The sequence below is a fragment of the Nerophis ophidion genome, linkage group LG21 (assembly GCF_033978795.1).
Source record: "Nerophis ophidion isolate RoL-2023_Sa linkage group LG21, RoL_Noph_v1.0, whole genome shotgun sequence".
In the NCBI taxonomy this organism is placed as follows: domain Eukaryota; kingdom Metazoa; phylum Chordata; class Actinopteri; order Syngnathiformes; family Syngnathidae; genus Nerophis; species Nerophis ophidion.
In genome coordinates, this window is record NC_084631.1 from 190,405 (window position 1) to 212,932 (window position 22,528).

Consider the following 22,528-nt stretch of genomic DNA (forward strand, 5'->3'; position numbering starts at 1 on the left):
CCAAAGGGTGTTGTGTTTTGGAGAAACTCCTTCTGTCAGAGTGCTGTTCAACACAGTAAAGAGGAACCCAAGGATGCGCAGGACGCTGAGTAAAACACATTTTTTACTGCGGAAATCTACTCACAAAAACAATCCAAACAGGAGGAAACAAAAAGCGACGGTGCGAAAGAGAGAAGACAAAATGTGTATTGTGGACAAAATAAAAGATACATATATACAAAAATGAACTAAACTTGGTTTGGAGTTACAAGACGTGCACACTACAAAACAACACCAAGATGGATGGCACTGGGAATGGCCAAGGTAGCAAAATACTCAAAGCATAGAATCAACTGGCATGATGTGGAATCGCCGAGTGCCATCCAGCTGTCAAGGTGCTGCTTAAGTAGCACCAGGGTCAATCGGAGGCAGCTGTGCACGTCCCACAACTCCGCCCACAAAGGCAACACAGGGACTTTAGGAGGAAGGAGAAATGTAAGAACAAGGTCAACTGCACTAAAAGAGGAAAACTGACAATACAAACCACTAGGTGGCAGCAGGTGGTGACAACTTCCCTCAAATTAAATTTGGGAAAAAATGGACTGAGCATAAGAGATAAATCATCACAAATGAAGTTAAATCATTCAAAAGTTTACCTTTGTAATTCATTTCTATCCAAATAAATCCAGGATGGTTCTCCAGAATGTTCCATTCGAGAATGCTGTCAAACTGTTATGTCTACTAGGAAAATTAGATTCCAATACATTGTTAAATATTTGAATATTTTTACGAAAATAAGTTGTATGTCTTTGTTTAGAAATTTTGAAATTGACAGGTTTACTTTTATTTTCACAATAAGTAAATAGTATATAATAAAATAGTTTTACCGTTGTGGGAAACTGGTTGTACTTATTTCTCTCGCGAGATTTGGAAAAGAGCTGGTTACTTGTTTCTCTCGCGAGATCTGACAACACTGCGCGCGAACCAAACACGGCGAGGATAAAGCAAGATGGCGTCTGACGGTGAAGACGTTATTGCAGTCGTCACAGTTCAGTGTTCTTAATCTGTGCCTCCATGTACACATATATGTCCTTTATTACACTCTAGTAAATAGAGTAAACATCGTTAATAACTGTTTGCATCCGGTTATATTAGTCTGAGCGCACTTTGATGCTTCTCGAGCTAGATTAGCTTGCTAGTTAGCTTAGCTTGTTAGCTGCTAACAAAGAGAGGCGGAAGTGATCAAAACACATCACTAAGTAGAGATCAAGTGTGAGTGTAAAGTGTTGTGATTGTGTGAAAATGTGCCAAAGAACCACAGCAGAGTACGAGGAGGAACTTTGTCCAACAAAAGAGGAGAAGGAGCGACAACATGAAAAACATCAAGTTGTGTTACACAGAACAGGTTTGTTTACTTCTTACTCTCACATCTTTACTAACTTTATATTTCATTATTCACACTATTCTTCAATAGATTGTCTATAGGAAGATGAATTGTCATGTGAGGATGATGCACTGATTGTTTTACATTGTTCATAAAAACGAGACAGTGCCAGACACACAATATTTATGAGAGGTTGATGTTTGTAACAATGTGTATCAACATGTTTACACAAAACTCACACAGTCACCGGGGGAATATTCCAGAGAGCAGGTTAAGTGCAAAGTCCTGAGTATGTAAAGCTCGAGAGTTTTACCTCCAAAAATAAGAGAGGTAAGACAAAGTCAGAGTCAGTTACCATGGTTACTGATGCTGTAAACCTAGCCTGCTAGCTGGCAGGTTTGACAAGTTATATATGTGCGTCAAAGCATACTGACCTGTTATTTCCTTCATGTCGGTGCACCCTCCCTGAGATCGGTAGGTTGTGAGTTCAAACCCCAACCCAGTCATACCAAAGACTATAAAAATGGGACCCATTACTTCTCTGCCTTGCACTCAGCATCAAGGGTTGTAATCGGGGTTTAATCACCATAAAAGTTATTCCCAGGCATGGCCACCGCTGCTGCTCACTGCTCCCCTCACCTCCCAGGGTGTGATCAAGGGTGATGGGCCAAATACAGGGAATAATCTCCCCACACCTAGTGTGTGTATGACAATCATTGGTACTTTAACTTTTTAACGTGGCTGTGATTGTCAAAAAAACAAAGCCTGATCTAAAGATGACATCTTGATCTCATACCATCTCAAACCAATTGGCCGTTCATTATTAAGTGAAATGTTTTATAGTCGCTTAAATTTGTCTTTAACCAAGCAACACTGTTTTATTCAGTTACTCAACTAATCGGAAACATTTCCAGTAGAACACTTGATTAATAACATTTTCAATAGCCACAGCCCTATATTTCATGTACAATTTAATATTTAGCATGTAGGAGTTAAAATGTGTTTTGTTTGTGTCCTGTAGACATCCATCAGCTGATTGGACACCAAGAAGAATGTCTCCCTCATCTGCAGGGGGACAGTTTCACTTTAGAGTATCCACAGCCCTCACATTTTAAAGGGGACAAGGAGGTTCCACAGCCCTCTTATTTCAAAGAGGAAGAGGGGGGAGAGTGTCCTGTAGGGCAGGAGGAGGCTGATGTCAGCAAGTTTCCACTGACTGTTGTCTCTGTGAAGACTGAAGAGCATGAAGACAAACCACCTGAGTCCTCACAGCTTCATCACAGTCCAAGTAAGCACAACATCCACATATCATCTAATACAATGTTTGTGACACATGTTCATCCGGGGGACACATTTATCACTAAAGATGGAGATATATTTGCTTTTTAACACCACCATTTAAAGATGAATGCTCATCAATCATCAACAGTGTAATTGCTGGGGTGTAACCATGTGACCTAGGGGCCGTCCTCCTTACCTCACGTGGTCAAATGAAGGCAAACATTCAATATGGCTACTGTTTATTTACCTTAGCAGCACATATGTCAGCATATTTCAAAGGTTTAGTGGTGAAGATTAGGGATGTACACCAAGTACCATTTTTTAAATTAGTACTGGTTCCTAATTATGTCGTCCATGAGGACTGTGAAAATTCTGGATTAAAGACACAACTATTTGTATTTTTAATTCCAGCTGACTGACGTAACTATGACACGTTGTCACATTGAGTTCAGCTGCCGCTGCTACACATTACAATCAGCTTTGAATAATCACAAATAAGGAAGCAACAAAAGTTTGATGTATGTGTTATTGAGAAGAAGATGACATAACTGCATTTCACCTTGCACTGCACACATAGTTGACTTCTTTAAGATGTTAAATAAACAGCTGCTGATAAAAGACTTCCCTGCTCTGAGATGTTACAGAACATCATGTTGGAGGTGTTCAACCTCTTGTGCTAATAGGAATGCTATTTAAAATGCCTTTTTCCACTTTTTTATTTCCACAAATGACATGTAGTACCAAAAAAAGTACCGACAAATACTGGTATCGATTAGGGTATCATATCGATACATTTCTAACGATTTATATCCCTACTTAAAATACAAGCCAGATATCTTAAAAAAATAATTTCAACGTTTGTTTGGATTTAGTAACTTCTCTGCTGTCCAGCAATGTCTCAATCAATCTAGTTTATTTGTACTAATTAGCATAGTTTTCTTGTGTCTCTAAAGTCTTTATTTTGACAGCCCTCTCACGGTAAAGTTGTCGAAGTTGCAAACTGAGGCAGTATTTGTGACTGATAAAACTTTCGGCGAATCAAAATTTAAGAAATTGTACCGGAAAGTTAATTATGTTTGAAGATGGCTGATAGAAACACAATCAGAATCAGAAACACTTTATAATCTCACAGGAGAATTTAAGATTTTCAGCACAATCCCATTCAAGAGCAGACAAACATTACAGGGAGACAGAACAGGTCTGCCAACTTCCGCCGCCCCTTAAAAAAAAGGTGAGAAACTGGTAAAAAGGAGGAGAGGTGAGAAAAAAAATCAGTCTAAGCCTGGGACCCTGGAGAGGGGATCCAGACTGAGGCCAAAGAGAAAACAAAAATCTAATATCCAGCGCCGGGGACCGGGCTCGGCGTGTAGTTGTTGACAACCTGCTGCTCCACTTTGACATGTTAGGCTTACAAGAGACATTCCTCCCAAAACTAGACCTGGGGCTCTTGAATTATATTGATAATGGGAATTGTATGAGGGAGGATAGCGGGAGGTGTTGCTGTGCTCTGGCACAAAAAGCACGATGCAGTTATTAGTGTTATTAGGCTCGAAGTGTATTGCTGTTCAGTATAAGTCCGACAATAGGGAGTTTATTGTTCTCAATGTGTACACTCCGTATGAATGTAAAGACAATGAGGATGAATCCATGTTTAAACTTGCTTTTATTAATTCTTTTATACAGGATAATCACTGTACGTGTATTTATGTGGTCGGTGACTGGAATGCTGATATTTCTGATGGCAGCTCTGATAATGCAAGACACCTAATACAGTTTTGTGATGATAATGCACTCACCTTATCTAGTCAAGGGTTGTTGCCAGCTGATAGCTACTCTTATATTAGTGAAGCCTGGCACACAACATCATGGCTTCGGGTGGGGGGACGGGTCCTGACTGTTGTTTGTGCTTAGCCACCAAACAGCAGCTCAGAGTACCCACTCTTTTTGGATTCCCTTGAGGGAATACTGGAGAGTGCTCCCTCGCTGATTCCCTTGTTCTGCTGGGAGACTTCAACGCTCATGTTGGCAACGACAGTGAAACCTGGAGAGGCGTGCTTGGGAAAAATGGCCGCCCGGATCTGAACCCAAGTGGTGCTTTGTTATCGGATTGTCACGGATTGTCCATGACAAACACCATGTTCAAACATAAGGGTGTCCATATGTGCACTTGGCACCAGGACATCCTCGGCCGCAGTTCCATGATCGACTTTGTAGTTGTGTCATCGGATTTGCGGCCTCATGTTTTGGACACTCTGGTGAAGAGAGGGGCAGAGCTTTCTACCAATCACCACCTTGTGGTGAGCTTGTGAGGGTCTGCTGGGAACGCCTAGAAGAGTTTCCTGTCAGAGAGAGTTTCAATTCCCACCTCTGGAAGAACTTTGAACATGTCACGAGGGAGGCAGTGGATATTGAGTCCGAGTGGACCATATTCCGTGCCTCTATTGTCGAGGCGGCTGATTGGAGCTGTGGCCGCAAGGTGGTTGGTTCCTGTCGTGGCGGTAATCCTAGAACCCGCTGGTGTACACCAGCAGTGAGGGATTCCATCAAGCTGAATAAAGAGTCCTATCGGGTCATTTTGGTTCATGGGACTCCAGAAGCAGTGGACAGGTACCGACTGGCCAAGCGAAGTGCGGCTTCAGCGGTCGCGGAGGCAAAAACTCGGACATGGGAGGAGTTTGGGGAAGCCATGGAAAACGAGTTCCGGGCGGCTTCGAAGCAATTCTGGTCCACCATCCGCCGCTTCAGGGTGGGAAGCAGTACACTGTCACTGTATGGTGAGGATGGTTTGCTGCTGACCTCTACTGCGGCTGTTGTTAATCAGTGGAGGGAATACTTAGAAGACCTCTTCAATCCCACCAACACATCTTCGTATGAGGAAGCAGTTCCTGGAAAATCCGTGGTGGGCTCTCCTATTTCTTGGGCCGAGGTCGCCGAGGTAGTTAAAAGCTCCTCGGTGGCCGCGCTCAGGAAACATTTGGTGATTTAACCCCCAACCCTTGATGCTGAGTGCCAAGCAAGGAGGCAATGGGTCCCATTTTTATAGTCTTTGGTATGACTCGGCCAGGGTTTCAACTCATGACTTTCCAGTCTCAGGGCAGACACTCTAACCAAAAGGCCACTGAGCAGGTCGATGGTTAATGCATCCTAAATAGAAAATAAACCTTGAGCAATTGAGTCATTGGTAGCCGCTCTATTCTGCTTTCAAAGTGCTCTAAATAACATCTTAAAGGCCTACTGAAATGAGATTTTCTTATTTAAACGGGGATAGCAGGTCCATTCTATGTTTCATACTTGATCATTTCGCGATATTGCCATATTTTTGCTGAAAGGATTTAGTAGAGAACATCGACGATAAAGTTTGCATCTTTTGGTGCTGACAAAAAAGCCTTGCCTTTACCGGAAGTCGCAGACGATGATGTCACAAGTGTGAGGGCTCCTCGCGTCCTCACATTGTTTTTAATGGGAGCCTCCAGCAGCAAGAGCAGTTCGGACCGAGAAAACGACTATTTCCCCGTTAATTTGAGCGAGGATGAAAGATTCGTGAATGATGATATTGATAGCGAAGAACTAGAAAAAAAATAAATAAAAATAAGTTAAAATAAAAGGCGATTGCATTGGGATGGATTCAGATGTTTTTAGACACATTTACTAGGATAATTCTGGGAAATCCCTTATCTTTCTATTGTGTTGCTAGTGTTTTAGTGAGTTAAATAGTACCTGATAGTCGGAGGGGTGTGTCCACGGGTGTCTTGACGTCAGTCTCTGAGGGAAGTTGACGGCAGCTGCATGGACGGCGCAAGCTCAGCTGATCTACAGTAAGAGGAGAGTTTTTACCACAATTTTCTCAACGAAACCTGCCGGTTGACAAGTGGTCGGGAACCATGTTCGCTTGACCGTTCTGATCCATAGTAAAGCCGTGTGTTTGTGTGGCTAAAGGCTAAAGCTTCCCACCTCCATCTTTCTACTGTGACTTCTCCATTATTAATTGAACAAATTGCAAAAGATTCAGCAACACAGATGTCCACAATACTGTGTAATTGCGTGATGAAAAGAGACGACTTTCAGCCCGCAAATGGTGCTGCGCTAATATGTCCCCTCCAACCCGGGACGTCACGCGCACACGTTATCATTCCGCGACGTTTTCAACAAGAAACTCCGCGGGAAATTTAAAATTGTAATTTAGTAAACTAAAGCGGCCGTATTGGCATGTGTTGCAATGTTAATATTTCATCATTGATATATAAACTATCAGACTGTGTGGTCGCTAGTAGTGGCTTTCAGTAGGCCTTTAAATCCACTTTTTACATTTTAAAGGGGAACATTATCAGCAGACCTATGTAAGCGTCAATATATACCTTGATGTTTCAGAAAAAAGACCATATGTTTTTTTTAACCGATTTCCGAACTCTAAAAGGGTGGATTTGGCGATGTAAACGCTGTCGGAGCAATGACCTTTCACCCGTGACGTCACAACGGGAAGCAATCAGCCATTTTCTCAAACACACTACACACACAAGTCAAATCAGTTCTGTTATTTTCCGTTTTCCGTACCTTGGAGACATTATGCCTCGTCGGTGTGTTGTCGGAGGGTGTAACAACACCAGCTGACTTACGTGGAGTGTGCTAATCAGACATATTACTGGAAGCTAATCGATGCTAACATGCTCTTTAGGCTTGCTGTATGTACATATTGCATCATTATGCCTTATTTGTAGCTTTAATTGCATCCAGCCTTTCCCTCCACCCACATTTAATGCCAAACAAACACATACCAATGGACGGATTCAAGTTGCACCAGTGGTCAAAAGATGCGAAAGTCCCTCGTTTGTTCTGCACACCTTACCGACGATAGCGATGCTACGACAGAGATGGCACAGAGATGTGTGGATATCCTGCGACACTCAAAGCAGATGCATCTACAATGATAAAGTCAACGAAATCACAAAGTTGAGTTTTGTTGATGTTATTGACTTATGTGCTAATCAGAAATATTTGCTCACGGTATGACTGGAAGTTAATCGATGCTAACATGCTATTTAGGCTAGCTGTATGTACATATTGCATCATTATGCCTCATTTGTAGCTATATTTGCATCCAGCCTTTTGCTCCACCCACATTTAATGCCAAACAAATACATACCAATTGACGGATTCAAGTTGCACCAGTGGTCAAAAGATGCAATCGTTGGTTAGAAGGCGATCGCCGAATTCGTCCTCCTTGCCGATGTCTGTCGTGATATGGCCCAATAGCTTCAGTTTCTTCTTCTATTTCGTTTTCGCTATCTGCCTCCACACTCCAACCATCCGTTTCAATACATGCGTAATCTGTTGAATCGCTTAAACCGCTGAAATCTGAGTCTGAATCCGAGCTAATGTCGCTTTCTGTTCTATCCGCCATGTTTGTTTGTATTGGCTTCACGCAGTGACGTCACAGGAAAATGGACAGGCGGATATAACGACGGTTAAAATCAGGCACTTTAAAGCCGTTTTTTGGGATATTGCGTGATAGATAAAATTTTGAAAAAACTTCCAAAAATAAAATAAGCCACTGGGAGCTGATTTTTATTGGTTTTAACCCTTCTGAAATTGTGATAATGTTCCCCTTTAAATACACACTGTAAGTATATATGTAATGTAGTCACACTCTTAATAACATGTCATATTTACATATCTTTCTCATTTTAAGCATACAATGTCTGCTCTCAGTGGGATGCCGACTGATGGGATGTTCATATCTTCCCGTTTAGATGAAGAATTAATCCTCATAAATGGTTAAAAAAGGGTGGGTGCAAAAGAGCGTATTTTCGAGTCTTTCTTGCCATCTCCAGGTCTAAGTTGGATGTCAGAGTTGACCAAATTCTCGGTTTATGTCCACAACCTTCTACTTCATAAGTGAGAAGCATGATTTATAATGTAGAATTAGCTTTCACCCTCTTAGAGGCGAGAAAGCAGCTCAGTATGTCAATATAGCAGCATAAGCTAGTTACTTCTGTGATCTATGCGCCGCTAAAAGTAGGTCCTCAAAGGCCTACTGAAATTAGATTTTCTTATTTACACGGGGATAGTAGGTCCATTCTATGTGTCATACTTGATCATTTCGCGATATTGCCAAATTTTCGCTGAAAGGATTTAGTAGAGAACATCGACGATAAAGTTCGCAACTTTTGGTGCTGATAAAAAAGCCTTGCCTTTACCGGAAGTCGCAGACGATGACGTCACAAGGGTGAGGGCTCCTTACGTCCTCACATTGTTTATAATGGGAGCATCTAGCGGCAAGAGCTATTCGGACCTAGAAAACGACAATTTCCCCATCAATTTGAGCGAAGATGAAAGATTTGTGGATGATGATATTGATAGCGAAGGATGAGAAAAAAAATAAAAAAAATAAAATAAAATAAAAAGCAACGGCTCCGGGCAGCGGCATTGTGAGCGTTTCAGATGTAATTACACACATTTATTAGGATAATTCTGAAAGATCCCTTATCTGCTTATTGTTTCAATAGTGTTTTAGTGAGATTGTAAAGACATACCTCGAGGTCGGATGGCTGCGGTGAACACCCTGTGTCTTAAAGAAAAGCCGAGGAGCCAAGCTCACAGCTGCCTTTTAAACAGCTACTGCAGGAGGACAAATAATGATGTCTCCGGTAAGATATATATCACAATTTTCCCATCCAAAAACATGCTGGTTGACGTAGAGAAACATGTTCGCTTGACCGCTCTGTGTTAAAAACAAAGGTGCAATATACCGTTTTCCACCAACAGCACTGTTGTTTATAGTCTCCATTATTAATTGAAAAAATAGCAAAAGATTCAGCAGAACAGATGTCCAAATTACTGTGTAAGTATGCGATGAAAAGAGACGACTTTTAGCTGTGTGTTATGCTAAGCTAATATTTCCTGACAGTCCGTGACGTCACGCGCACACGTCATCATTCCGCGACGTTTTCAACAGGAAACTCCGCGGGAAATTTAAAATTGCAATTTAGTAAACTAAAGCGGCCGTATTGGCATGTGTTGCAATGTTAATATTTCATCATTGATATATAAACTATCAGACTGCGTGGTCGCTAGTAGTGGCTTTCAGTAGGCCTTTAACGTTAGCGCTTATAATAAAAATATCACTAATACTTGGTTAATATTCAGGTCACAAAATGTAAAATGAGTATAGTTGGCAGTTTTTGGATGTTTTTTGGAGGACTTTGTGGGTCTAATAGAGGAGCTCCCATTGACTCCAATATTAGCTGATTTCTGCTCATGTTTATTTAATAATTAGAATTCATAAATATTTAAAAAATATGTCTCACATAAGGATTATGAATGACAGGCGACATTTTAAAAAGTGCAGTTTCCTTTGAGTTTGTCAGATAAGTAAACAGTCCTTCAAATTAAAGATGTAAAACAATTGAGGTTGTTTATAGATATTATCCACTATGAAGTTACAGTCAAACTAAGCACACAAGGGAAAGTACATTCATATACACATGAAGTACACATATGTGTAAGAATCATGTTCATCGTCACACCCTTAGTTAAAAGCACACCATCCCCATGACATGACACTTCCGCGTGATGTAGAACAGGAGTACAACATTTTAAACATACACACACATCTGAAGAATATAAAAAATACATATATTTGGTGGGCCAAACAAAATGACTCGGGGAGCCAATGTTTGGTATGGGCGATATGACCTCAAATCTATATCCTAACAACAATATGTCACAATATATAATTTTTTTATATGATTGATAATAGAATAATTTCAAAGCGGGTTAAAAAATGCTCCTAATTTGGCAGCTGACATATGCAGTAACATATTGTGTAATTTCTAATTGTATTATTTTATCGAACCCATCCATCCATCCATCCATCCATCCATCATCTTCCGCTTATCCGAGGTCGGGTCGCGGGGGCAGCAGCCTAAGCAGGGAAGCCCAGACTTCCCTATCTCCAGCCACTTCGTCTAGCTCTTCCCGGGGGATCCCGAGGCGTTCCCAGGCCAGCCGGGAGACATATCTGGTTACTTTATTCGAGGAAAAAAAATACTGGAAATTATGTATTATTTCACTGCATATTTCAGCAACTAAATTAGGAGCCTGTGTAACCTGTTTTAAGATAGTTCTATTAGTAATTCTATATGAAATAATTTAATCGCAAAATCTAATTTAAACCATATCGCCTATCCACAGTAAAAAGTCCTGTTGTCCTGGTTTGTTTTTCTTTTCCTGTGAATAATGTTGTTAAGAGCAGCGTGTTTGTGCGTCACTGAGATTTCAAGACAGTTCTTACAATAACTTGTTTTTCCTAAGTGCATGTAAAAGTACTGAATGCGTTGTGTGACTGAGCAGAGATGCTGTGTTTGTCTTGCAGACATCTGTGAAGAACATCTTGACCCTGAGCAACAGAAGTGGAGCTTCAGGATGCGAACGGAGGAGCCACAGCCCTTCCACATTAAGAAGGAAGAGGAATACCTACTGACCCCCATTTTTAAAGAGGAAGAGGAGGACCCACAGACACCCCATTTTAAAAAGGAAGCGGTGGATCCACTGAGCCCTCACATTAAAGAGGAAGAGGAAGAACACAGCATCAATCAGCAGGGAGAGCATCTTGAAGGACTGGAGGAGGTTGATGTCACCAAGATGCCAGTGACTGGTGTCCCTGTGAAGAGTGAAGATGATGAGGTGAAAGGTGAAAGTGAGGAGAGGGGAGGGGGGGAGCCTCCAAGCAGCAGCTCAACACAACACATGACAACAGAAGCTGATGGAGACCACTGTAGAGGATCACAAGCAGACAAGCTCTTAGATCCACTATCAGATAGTGAGGACACAACGTCACACTCTCCTGACACTGATGATGAAGACTCTAAAGATGATAAGACATGTCACACTGACAACACTCACTTCACATCTTCTCACTCTCACAAAACATTTAAATCTCCTAGTAAGTTGAAAAGACACATGAGAACACACACTGGAGAAAAACCTTTTTCATGTTCAATCTGCGGTAAAGATTTTATTCAGAGGTACGATTTGAAAAGACACATGAGAACACACACTGGAGAAAAACCTTTTTCATGTTCAATCTGCGGTAACGATTTTACTCATAGGCAACATTTGAACACACACAAGAGAATACACACTGGAGAAAAACCCTTTACTTGCTCAGAATGCTGTAAAAGATTTGCGCGAAAAGCAGAGTTAAAAAGACACATGAGAATACACACTGGAGAAAAACCATTCATATGCTCAGTTTGTGGCAAAGGATTCTCCCAGAAGGGACATTTGGTAAACCACACAAAAACACACACTGGAGAAAAACCTTTTTCATGTTCAATCTGTGGTAAAGGATTTACTCAAAGGCACCTTTTCAAAGCACACATTAGAAGACACACAGGAGAAAAACCTTTTTCATGTTCAATGTGTGGTAAAGCTTTTACTCGAAGTGACCATTTCAAAGCACACATGAGAATACACACTGGAGAAAAAACATTTTTATGTTCAATCTGCGGTAAAGATTTTACCCGAAGGGACCATTTCAAAGCACATATGAGAATACACAATGAATAAAAAACCTTTTCACTGTTAAGAATGTGGTGAAGCTTTTGTACAATGAAGCACTTTGAAAGTACACATGAGAACACACACTGGAGAAAAACCTTTTTCCTGCTCAGAATGTGTTAAAGCGTTTGTGTGAAAAAGCACATTGAAAGTAGCCATGAGAACACACACTGGAGACATACCTTATTGTAACCTGGGTGACAAAACCCCATTAAATATCCTCATTTAAATATCCTTTTAAAACCCCATTGAATATTCTTTGTAATTAAATCTTCCTATTTAAATAATTGTATTTAAATATCCTCTCAAAACCCCATTGAATATTATTTCTAATTAAATATCTTTCTATTTAAATATCATTTTACTTAAATATCCTATTTATTTTCGTGTCTTTGCGTGCGTCATTGCGTCACGCGGTCACGTGACCTCGTGCGTCATTGCGTCACGCGGTCATGTGACCTATTGCGGGAAGCATAAAATCCAGTAGTGGGCTGCTTCCAGGAAGAGCGAGAGGGACGTTGCTGCAGGAGCCAACTACTGAAGCCGTGGGTCGTCGTGCGAGAGTGTTTAAGTGGGATTTATCTGCGGAATTGGCCAAGTTGGATGGCGAGCTAGAGCCTGAAGCTTTATGCCTGGAACTGAACCAACCCAACTGAATCCACCCAACCGAGCCGGGCGGCTAGGAGGCTCCTCAGCAGCCGCTCTGTTTTTTCCCTTTGGTTTTTCATAAGTCAACAAGTTCATTTCTGTCCTCCCTGAACTTTCACATTTACCCGTTACCTTCACTAAAACCCCTCTGGACACTGCCACCACAACGTGGACTTTGCGAGGTCGTTTAATGAAGTGTCGTGTTGCGCCCATACCATTTTTGGTAAAAACAAGGACTGAATCAAGTACTGTATCACATTGTAAATATTGAACGTTCTGTAATTTATGTTGAAAATGTGAATGGCCATTCCAATTTACATGTCTTTTTGTTGTTGTTTATTTTTCCTATAATTCTTTAATATAATTTGGTACCATTTAAACATAAAACCTGTGTTCAGTCTTCATTACTCTCCATTCCTAGAGCTGAATTGAGTTTCTTCTGATCTAACCCAGTTATATAATTCATTGTTTACTTAATACTTGTACAGTGCTTTACTTAAGTAACATGCAGGCTACATTATACATATATTGTCAAAGTTTTATACAAAGTCTGCTTTTGAAAAGACTCATGAGAATACACACTGGTAAGTAAGTGTTGAGTTGCAGTGTGTGTGGTGAAAGATTCTCTTCTAGGCTTCACGGTGAAAGAGGGGTGAGTGCGTCTGCCTCACAATACAAAGGTCCTGAGTAGTCCTGTGTTCAATCCCGGGCTCGGGATCTTTCTGTGTGAAGTTTGCAGGTCCTCCCCGTGAATGTGTGGGTTCCCTCTGGGTACTCCGGCTTCCTCCCACTTCCTGTCAAAGTTTGTTGTTGACGAACCCCATGATGCGGAGACGGAGTCAGGCATTGAATAAGGAAACATGGTTTTAATATAAAATACTAGAACAAAACCAAACAAAGGGTACAAACAAAAAGCACGCACATGGGAGGATAACAACCCAAGAGAGCTAGCATGGGAGCTAGAAAACAAAAAGGAAATTTAGCTTGGAAAACAGAAGTCGTACTTGTACTTAGAAAACAAACTGGAAGCAGGGAACAAAAGGCAGTAAGCTAAAAACCGCAATCAAACATAGCTTACAGCAACGCTGCATGGACAAGACAAGATACGACAGGTAGCAAAGACAAGTGCGACATGTGGCAACGACAATAATCCAGCACTGACTGGAGGAAAAAAGCAGGTAAAATAGGAGCGGGCTGATTGTAGCCAGGTGTAGCCAGGTGCCAATCAGCCGCAGCTGAGGGAAAAACAGCACACAGGGAGACAAACAGGAAGCTGGACTAAAATAAGAGTGCTGACAGGAACTAAGGACAGGATATTCCAAACACAGAGGAGAAACTAAAACACAAACTGTCAGTGGCAAGCGTGACATTTCCAAAGACATGCACCTGGGGATAGGCTCCTCCCACCTCCAAAGACATACACCTGGGGATAGGCTCCTCCCACCTCCAAAGACATGCACCTGGGGATAGGCCCCTCCCACTTCCAAAGACATACACCTGGGGATAGGCTCCTCCCACCTCCAAAGACATGCACCTGGGGGTAGGCCCCTCCCACCTGCAAAGACATGCACCTGGGGATAGGCCCCTCCCCCCTCCAAAGACATACACCTGGGGATAGGCCCCTCCCACCTCCAAAGACATGCACCTGGGGATAGGTTGATTGGCAACACTAAATGGTCCCTAGTGTGTGAATGTGAGTGTGAATGTTGTCTGTCTATCTGTGTTGGCCCTGTGATGAGGTGGCAACTTGTCCAGGGTGTACACTGCCTTCTGCCCGATTGTAGCTGAGATAGGCACCAGCTCCCCCCGCGACCCCAAAGGGGGATAAGCGGTAGGAAATGGATGGATGGATTGTCTTCTAAGTAGCAGTGTAAGAAACACAAGTGTGCTGGTGAGAACAGCAGCAGCAAATGAAACTGCAGGATTTGAAATAAACTGTCCAGACTTTGACTTTCTAACAAAATCAGCACATAGATCCTAACATTTATAGATTAGATATTTTGCATTTTTAAGTCAAGTACATGTTTTAATATACAACATTGTGTACTTTATTCAAAAATAAACAACACTTTGACTGTAAAGGTGAGAATAAACAGGACAAAATACTTTTATATGTGTATAGAGATATTCAGAAATCATTTTTAATTATTATTGATGTTATAGAGTAACATTATATGGTGTATATATTTGTTTTACATTTGTTAATACATTTGCTTTTGCGTACTCCTAAATCCCTCTTAGTTCATATTTACTGGTTCACATCTGAAACATCTTCTGGACCACTTCTGGAAGCATATTATTATTTACTTTATACATCATTTCAGCAGTTGTCTTAATCCTTGTGTGGTGTTCGGGTCTGTAGGACCCGTTTTCAATGTTCATTAAAAGAAAAATAATACAATTAATGAATTCTCCAAACTGAGACTCACTGGCTTTGGCTCATTTTCTGTGAAGAACATATATCAGAATACATATTTAATGAACACACACCATACACCCCCCTACACATTTCTGTTACATATAGGATGTTCGGGGTCCCCTGGACCCGGGGCTAATAGAAGTGTGGAAATTGATGTTCTGTTCACACACACACACACACACACACACACACACACACACACAGCAGGCCTAGACAGGAGGAGGACAGAGTGTATGTACACAGAACTTTAGAGGGTCAAATGCGCGAGTAAACGAGAGCAGACAGTGCCGGCGTGAGAACCGCAGGTACAAAAACATGAAATAAGCAGTTCCCACACAAAGTTGCAACACTACCTGCCAACGCTGTTCGCTCTCCCCTTGCTGTACAACCCTGGGCCAAATGTCACCATTGATGAACAGCTGATGCAACTTAAGGGCCCCTTTCGGCAGTATCCATCCATTTTCTACCGCTTATTCCCTTTTTTGGGTCGCGGGCGCCTATCTCAGCTACAATCGGGCGGAAGGCAGGGTACACCCTGGACAAGTCGCCACCTCATCGCAGGGCCAACACAGATAGACAGACAACATTCACACTCACATTCACACACTACGGCAGTAAATACCATCTAAACCTGCAAAGTATGGTATAAAGATCTGGGCTGCCAGTGATGTCACTTCCTCATATGCTTGGAACTTACAAGTCTACACAGGGAAACCTGATGGAGGAGCCCCTGAGAAAAAACAAGGAATGAGAGTAGTCCTCGACATGTCTCAGTGCCTCCGTGGACACAACATCACATGCGACACTTTTTTACTTTGCACAAACTGGGACAGGAGCTCCTGAAGAGGAAGCTGACCATGGTGGGAACAATAAGGAAAAACAGGTCAGAGCTCCCACCTCAACTGCTGACTTCAAAGAACAGGCGTGTCAAGTCTTCCAAGTTTGTATACACGGCTGACACATCCTTTGTGCCGAAGAAAGGCAAGAATGTGGTGCTCATGTGTACACTGCACGGGGAAGGAAGAATCTGTGACCAGGAACATCACAAACCAGAGATCATCATGGATTATAACGCCACAAAAGGAGGGGTAGACAACATGGACAAGCTGGTGACGGCCTACAGCTGCAAACGGAGGACTTTACGCTGGCCACTGGTGATAATATTTGACATGTTGGACATCTCAGCGTACAACTCCTTTGTCATTTGGATGGCACTGAACCCAGAGTGGAAACGAGTGAAGCTCCAGAAAAGACGGCCCTTCCTTGAGGATCTGGGAATGGCATTGGTGAGACCACAAATGGAGAGAAGAAATTATGTCCCCAGAACCCCAGCCTCTGCAGCCATGGTGAGGAGGATTCAGGAGGAGAATGCTGGTGGCCTGTCTGCAGAGCCTGAAGTAAGTGTGTGATGCTGTTGATACATGTCTGCCACTCATGTCTTGTTAAAGAGAGACAGAAGTCTTAGTACAATTCCTGATCTTTTCATTATTCTGGGTTATGAACACCAGCAACAAGAAGAAGTGTGCGGACCCAAGATGGACAGGAAAACAACACGTATATCTGCAACACACACACACAGTAAAGCTCTGCCCCTCAAGTGTTGTATAGGCTAGTGGCTACAGGCCATGTGTTCAATGTGTTGTCTTCACTGCTATGTTTACTCTGTGTTCATGTTGTTCAGCTTGTGTTGTGCACCTCAATGGCTTACATTTCAAGTTCAACAAAATAAAAGTCAGTAGTTTCTAAAAAGCTTGCTTCACTTGCAAATTTGTTTCCACTCATATCTTGATTTTAATTGATTTTCTTTATTATGTTTAAAATAATACGTTATAAATGTGCCATAACAAAGGTAAAGGGCAAAAATTAACCATATATATTGTTTATACTCCTTGTAATTGGGATAAGGTAAACATCTGTTCAGTATTTTAACATAAATTGTTTGCTTGTGAGGCATTAAAAGTCACAAAATGCAACGGGTCCATTAGACCCAAAAACACTGGCTGAGTAACAACAATATGAACACCACACAAGGGTTAATACTTCTGGGACACTAAATAAGGCACACTTGGAAGTAATGAATTTTTTTGTATATGCAGTTGCAGCAGAAGTCCACAGGAGGGCATACATTCCCTCTTAATAAGTCTGGTTCTCTCTCTCTCTCTCTTTTCTCACTCTCTTTGCCCCTCTCGCTCTCCCTCTCTCTATTATATATATATATATATATATATATATATATATATATATATATATATATAAATGTATATTTAATTCATACGCTAAACGTGTATTTAATATTTATACACTAAACACGTTTTTAATATTCATATATTCAATCCAATCCAATCCACTTTATTTATATAGCACATTTAAACAACAATAACGTTTCCAAAGTGCTGCACAGCCATGTTAAAAACAAAATTATGCTCCACTAATGACTGAACAAAACAAAAAATGAATAAAAACAAAACCAATGAAAACAATATAAAAACAAATATGATTAAAAACTATTTTAAAGGGTAAAATCAATTAAAACAGTAAAATAAAAATCAAAGTGTATAAAAAACACAGAGGACAACAGAGGACAGAGGACCACACAACTCACGTAGTGTTAAAAGCCAAAGAATAACAGTGGGTCTTAAGACAAGACTTAAAACACTCCACTGTGGAAGCAGTTTGAACATGGAGGGGCAGAGTGTTCCAGAGTTTAGGGCCGACCACAGAGAAGGCCCTGTCTCCCCTGGTCTTAAGTCTGGTTTTGGGCACCACGAGCTGAAGCTGGCTCTCGGACCTCAGAGCGCGCGCAGGAATGTAAATTTGGATGAGGTCCGAGATATATTGAGGTGCCAGTCCATGTAAAGATTTAAAAACAAACAGCAATGTTTTAAAATCAATTCTAAAATGAACAGGGAGCCAGTGCAAACTCTGAAGAATTGGGGTTATATGCTGGCGTTTCCTGGCCCCTGTTAAAAGTCCTGCTGCCGCCTTCTGGACTAACTGCAACCGGGAGAGAGCTTTTTGACTAATGCCAGCATAAAGTGCATTGCAGTAGTCCAGGCCACTTCAAATAAAAGCATGCATGACTTGTTCAAGAAGGTTAAAAGATAAAAACGGTTTAACCTTTACTAAAAGACGAAGGTGATAAAAACACGATTTTAAAACGCACTTGACTTGTTTGTCTAGTTTAAAATGGCTGTCTAAAGTGACGCCAAGGCTGGTGACTTTGGGACGCACATCATTTTGCAATAGTCCCAAGTCAGTGAGGGCCGGACCAAAAACTAAAATTTCCGTTTTTCCCTCATTCATTATTAAAAAATTCTGGGCTAACCAAGCCTTGACGTCACATAGACAGTTAAGAAGGGGTGTCAGGGGGCCGTGGCCTTTTGAAATCGGCATATAAATTTGGCAGTCATCTGCATAAAAGTGATAAAACACTCCATGTTTCCTAAAAATATCTCCAAGAGGGAGGAAATAAAGAGTGAACAGGATTGGGCCTAAAATAGATTCCTGGGGGACACCACAGTAAAGCGGGGCAGAAGAGGAGGTGGCGTCCCCCAGCCTGACAGAGAAGGACCTCTCAGACAGGTAAGATCTGAACCACGCTAACGCAGTCCCCCTGACACCCACACAGTCTCTCAGGCGCTCTAAAAGAATTGTGTGGTCGACTGTGTCAAAGGCAGCTGTAAGATCTAAAAGCACTAAAATGGCAGAGCTGCCAGAATCAGACATTAAAAGCAAGTCATTAAAAACCTTTAAAAGTGCAGATTCAGTACTGTGCAAAGCTTTGTATCCAGACTGAAATGGATCTAAAGTGCTATTTTCATCTAAAAAAGGCTGCAGTTGTGCCAGAACACATTTCTACAAAATGTTTGACACAAAAGGTAATTTGGAAATGGGCCGATTATTTGACAAACTTGTCGGATCAAGACCTGGTTTTTTAATCAAAGGCTTAACAACAGCTTTTTTACAAAAGGAGGGGACACAGCCAGAAATCAAGCTGCTGTTGATAATGTTCCTAACAGACAAATCAATAGTGTCCCAGAATTCTTTAAAAAAGTGAGGGGGGACTGAGTCTGTGGGACATGACGAGGGTTTTAGCTTGCCGACTATTCCTGTAAGTTCAGGCATGGACACAGGCTCAAAGTGACAGAACACAGTCGAGCACTGAGTGGCCACATTAAAACTTAATGGAAAACGAGAAAGATTTGCCCGAATAGAAGCAACCTTATCATTAAAAAAGGAGAGAAATTTTTCACAAGTTTCACTTGTCATCTCCAGTGAAGTGGCTGGATTTGGTTTAAGAACATTACTAATAGTATTTAAAAAAAACGTGGCTTACTGATGCTATTTAAAATTATGTCTGACAAATATTTTGTTTTCTCAGCTTTAACCACACTTTGATAATTTCGACAGTTTTCTTTTAAAATTTGATAGGAGACTTCCAAGTGATCCCCTTTCCACTTGCGCTCCGCCCTTCGCCACTCACGCCGAGCTGTGTGTGTGCTTTCATTGAGCCAAGGTTCCTGTTTTGGTTTGGGACGTATAGCTCTGAGGGGCGCTATACTATCCAGAATCTTAGAACATGTCGAAAGAAAAGAGCACATCAATTGTTGAGTGTCTGCAGGGTGTGATATACTCTGCATGGACTCAGTAAACAAAGGAGAAAAGGCGGCTGCAGTGTCAGACCTAATAACACGCGCATGACGCACGGCAAGCGGCTTTACATCAGGTTCAAAAGTTAAATGAAACATAACAGGACTGTGATCACTGAACACCGCATCACCAATAACAACATTGTCAACAATAAAACCATAAGACAGTATGAGGTCTAGTGTATGCCTGCGTTCATGTGTAGAACCACACACAGACTGTACAAAGTTAAAAGAGTCAATGACATTCAGGAAGCTCCTGGATAAAGGTTCGTCTGGGCAGCAGGTGTGAATATTAAAATCACCAACAATTAAGACACGATCATATTTGGGCAGGATTTCGGCCAGAAATTGAGAAAAGTCATTTATAAAGTCTTTGTGGTACTTGGGTGGTGGATATACGACGACACCAGAAAGACCCAGTTCAAACATGCATAGTTCCAAGCTTGAAAAGGAGGATTGCAGGCGGATCTGACGGCATTTAAAGTCATTTTTAAAAACCACTGCTAATCCTCCTCCTTTTCGGCCGGACGACCGCGGAGAATTAAAATGGGAACACTCCGGAGGCAGAAGTTCATTAAGAGCGGCGGACTCACCGACTCTCAGCCAGGTTTCTGTCAAACAGAGGAGGTCCAGTCCGCGGGAGACCAATAAATCCTTCAGGATAAATGTTTTGTTGGTCAAGGATCTTGCGTTCACAAGACCGAATTTAACGGGGGCCGGCTCGTCCAAGGCCGCTGCTAATCCAGGTGGGGCCCGACACAGAGCCCGCAGGTGGCGAGAATTCACGCCGCGTCTCCGGGGGCGGGGCCAGCAGGAGCGAGGCGGGTGACCTTCCCTCTGCAGACCGACAACAGGCACAATCCAGGACCCGGGGGGATCCAGCGAACGCGGGTGCAGGAAGAGACCAGGTACCGGACCATACTTCCTTCGGGAAGCCACGGAAAGGCGGGCCAGGAGTGCCCTAACTCTCACCAGCTGGCCGCCACGTTTGCCGGGGCGCCGGTGGCGCTTTCGCCGGGTGGGAGGAGCCAGTGGGCGAAAAAGGAAAGGAGGAATCCGGCCAGGTGAGAACGCTAACTTGGACGTCGAAAAACCAACGTCCAAGATGATCATGTCCGTGTGAGAGGGACACAGATCCAACAGCGTTTGGCGATCATACACAAACAGTGAGTTGACAGGGACAACAAAAAACGTGAACAGCACAAAAACAAACAGAACTGACAGCGAGAGACGGCAGGCCACAGCACACACTGGCGCCATCTTGGATTTTCCCATCTTGCAATTCAACATCACAGTCGTATCTATGTTAATGGAACCCAGTTGTAGCTGGGACGCAATGTCTTTAATCTCCCTTCTAGTAAGTTAAATGTTCTTTTAAAGAAATTCATAAAGCCATTTGCAGAGTGAGTGGAGCTCCTGGAAGGAGTCCCTTGTCGGGTTCGCGATGCTACTGTACTAAACAAAAATTTAGGATCGTTTTTATTAAGGCTGATGAGATTTGAGTAAAAATTAGCTTTAGCTAAGGTAAGCATGCGTTTATAAGTTATTAAACTATCACTCCATGCTTGATGGTGCACCTCAAGTTTAGTCGTGCGCCATTTGCGTTCCAGCTTCCTACATGATCATTTCTGAGCTCATTGAACTGTTTAATATATGAATATTAAAAACATGTTTGGTGTATGAGTATTAATTAAATAACTGTTTAATATATGAATATTAAAAACTTGTTTAGTGTTGTAAGCTTTCTACTCACATAGATCCGCTGGAAGCCAGTTGCTCGGGTTGAGAGAAGTTTTTAATCCCACAATTTGCAATACAGGTCAGTAGCCACTTTTCAGTCGCTCAGTTTTGTCTTACACAGTTCTCTTGACTTCTCCGTCTCTCCAGTCTGAACTCCACTGCTGCACTCGGCCGCTCACTTTTAAGGACAACAGATGATTAGTCTAACACGTACCACCTGCGCCAACTAATCATCTGACAGCTGTGTCTCTCAGCCAGCACATGCCACGCCCCCGTCTGAGGGTGCACTGTCTCCAGTCACCCAGACGGGGTCGCTGACTTCCACTCTAACTGTGCGCTAATCACAATCCTCCTCCACAAGTGTATAAATAATTGATATATATAGATTAAATATATATACATGCGACTTGTCCAGGGTGTACCCTGCCTTCCGCCCGATTGTAGCTGAGATAGGCGCCAGCGCCCCCCGCGACCCCGAAAGGGAATAAGCGGTAGAAAATGGATGGATGGATGTATATATATATAAATATATAGAGAGAGAGAGAGAGTGAGAGAGAGACAGAGAGGGAAAGAAGAGAGAGAGAGAGAGCGAAAGCGAGAGAGAGAGAGAGAGAGAGAGAGAGAGAGAGAGAGAGAGAGAGACAGAGAGAGAGAGAGAGAGAGAGAGAGAGAGAACCGGACTTATGAAGAAGGAATGTGCGCCCTCCTGTGGACTTCTGCTGCAACTGCACACACAAAGTAATTCATTACTTCCAAGTGTGCCTTACTTAGTGTCCCAGACTTCCAATTTGTCTTTTACATGTTTAGTGTATAAGTATTAATTAAAAAACGGTTTAATATATGAATATTAAATACATGTTTAGTGTATAA

At 42.1% G+C, this 22,528-nt stretch overlaps 2 protein-coding genes across 2 annotated transcripts; both read left to right on the forward strand.

Annotated features, from left to right (window-relative positions):
• Positions 1-966: 966 nt before the first annotated feature.
• Positions 967-13,198, forward strand: LOC133539534 (zinc finger protein 180-like). Its single transcript, XM_061881509.1, has 3 exons — positions 967-1,384; positions 2,385-2,651; positions 11,016-13,198. Exons 1-3 carry the CDS (start codon positions 1,282-1,284, stop codon positions 12,209-12,211), a joined length of 1,566 nt encoding a protein of 521 aa, XP_061737493.1. The 5' UTR covers positions 967-1,281; the 3' UTR covers positions 12,212-13,198.
• A 2,656-nt stretch (positions 13,199-15,854) lies between these two features.
• On the forward strand, positions 15,855-16,994 carry LOC133539537 (uncharacterized). The gene is made up of 2 exons (XM_061881512.1): positions 15,855-16,666; positions 16,778-16,994. Exons 1-2 carry the CDS (start codon positions 16,067-16,069, stop codon positions 16,880-16,882), a joined length of 705 nt encoding a protein of 234 aa, XP_061737496.1. The 5' UTR covers positions 15,855-16,066; the 3' UTR covers positions 16,883-16,994.
• The last annotated feature ends 5,534 nt before the right edge of the window (positions 16,995-22,528 follow it).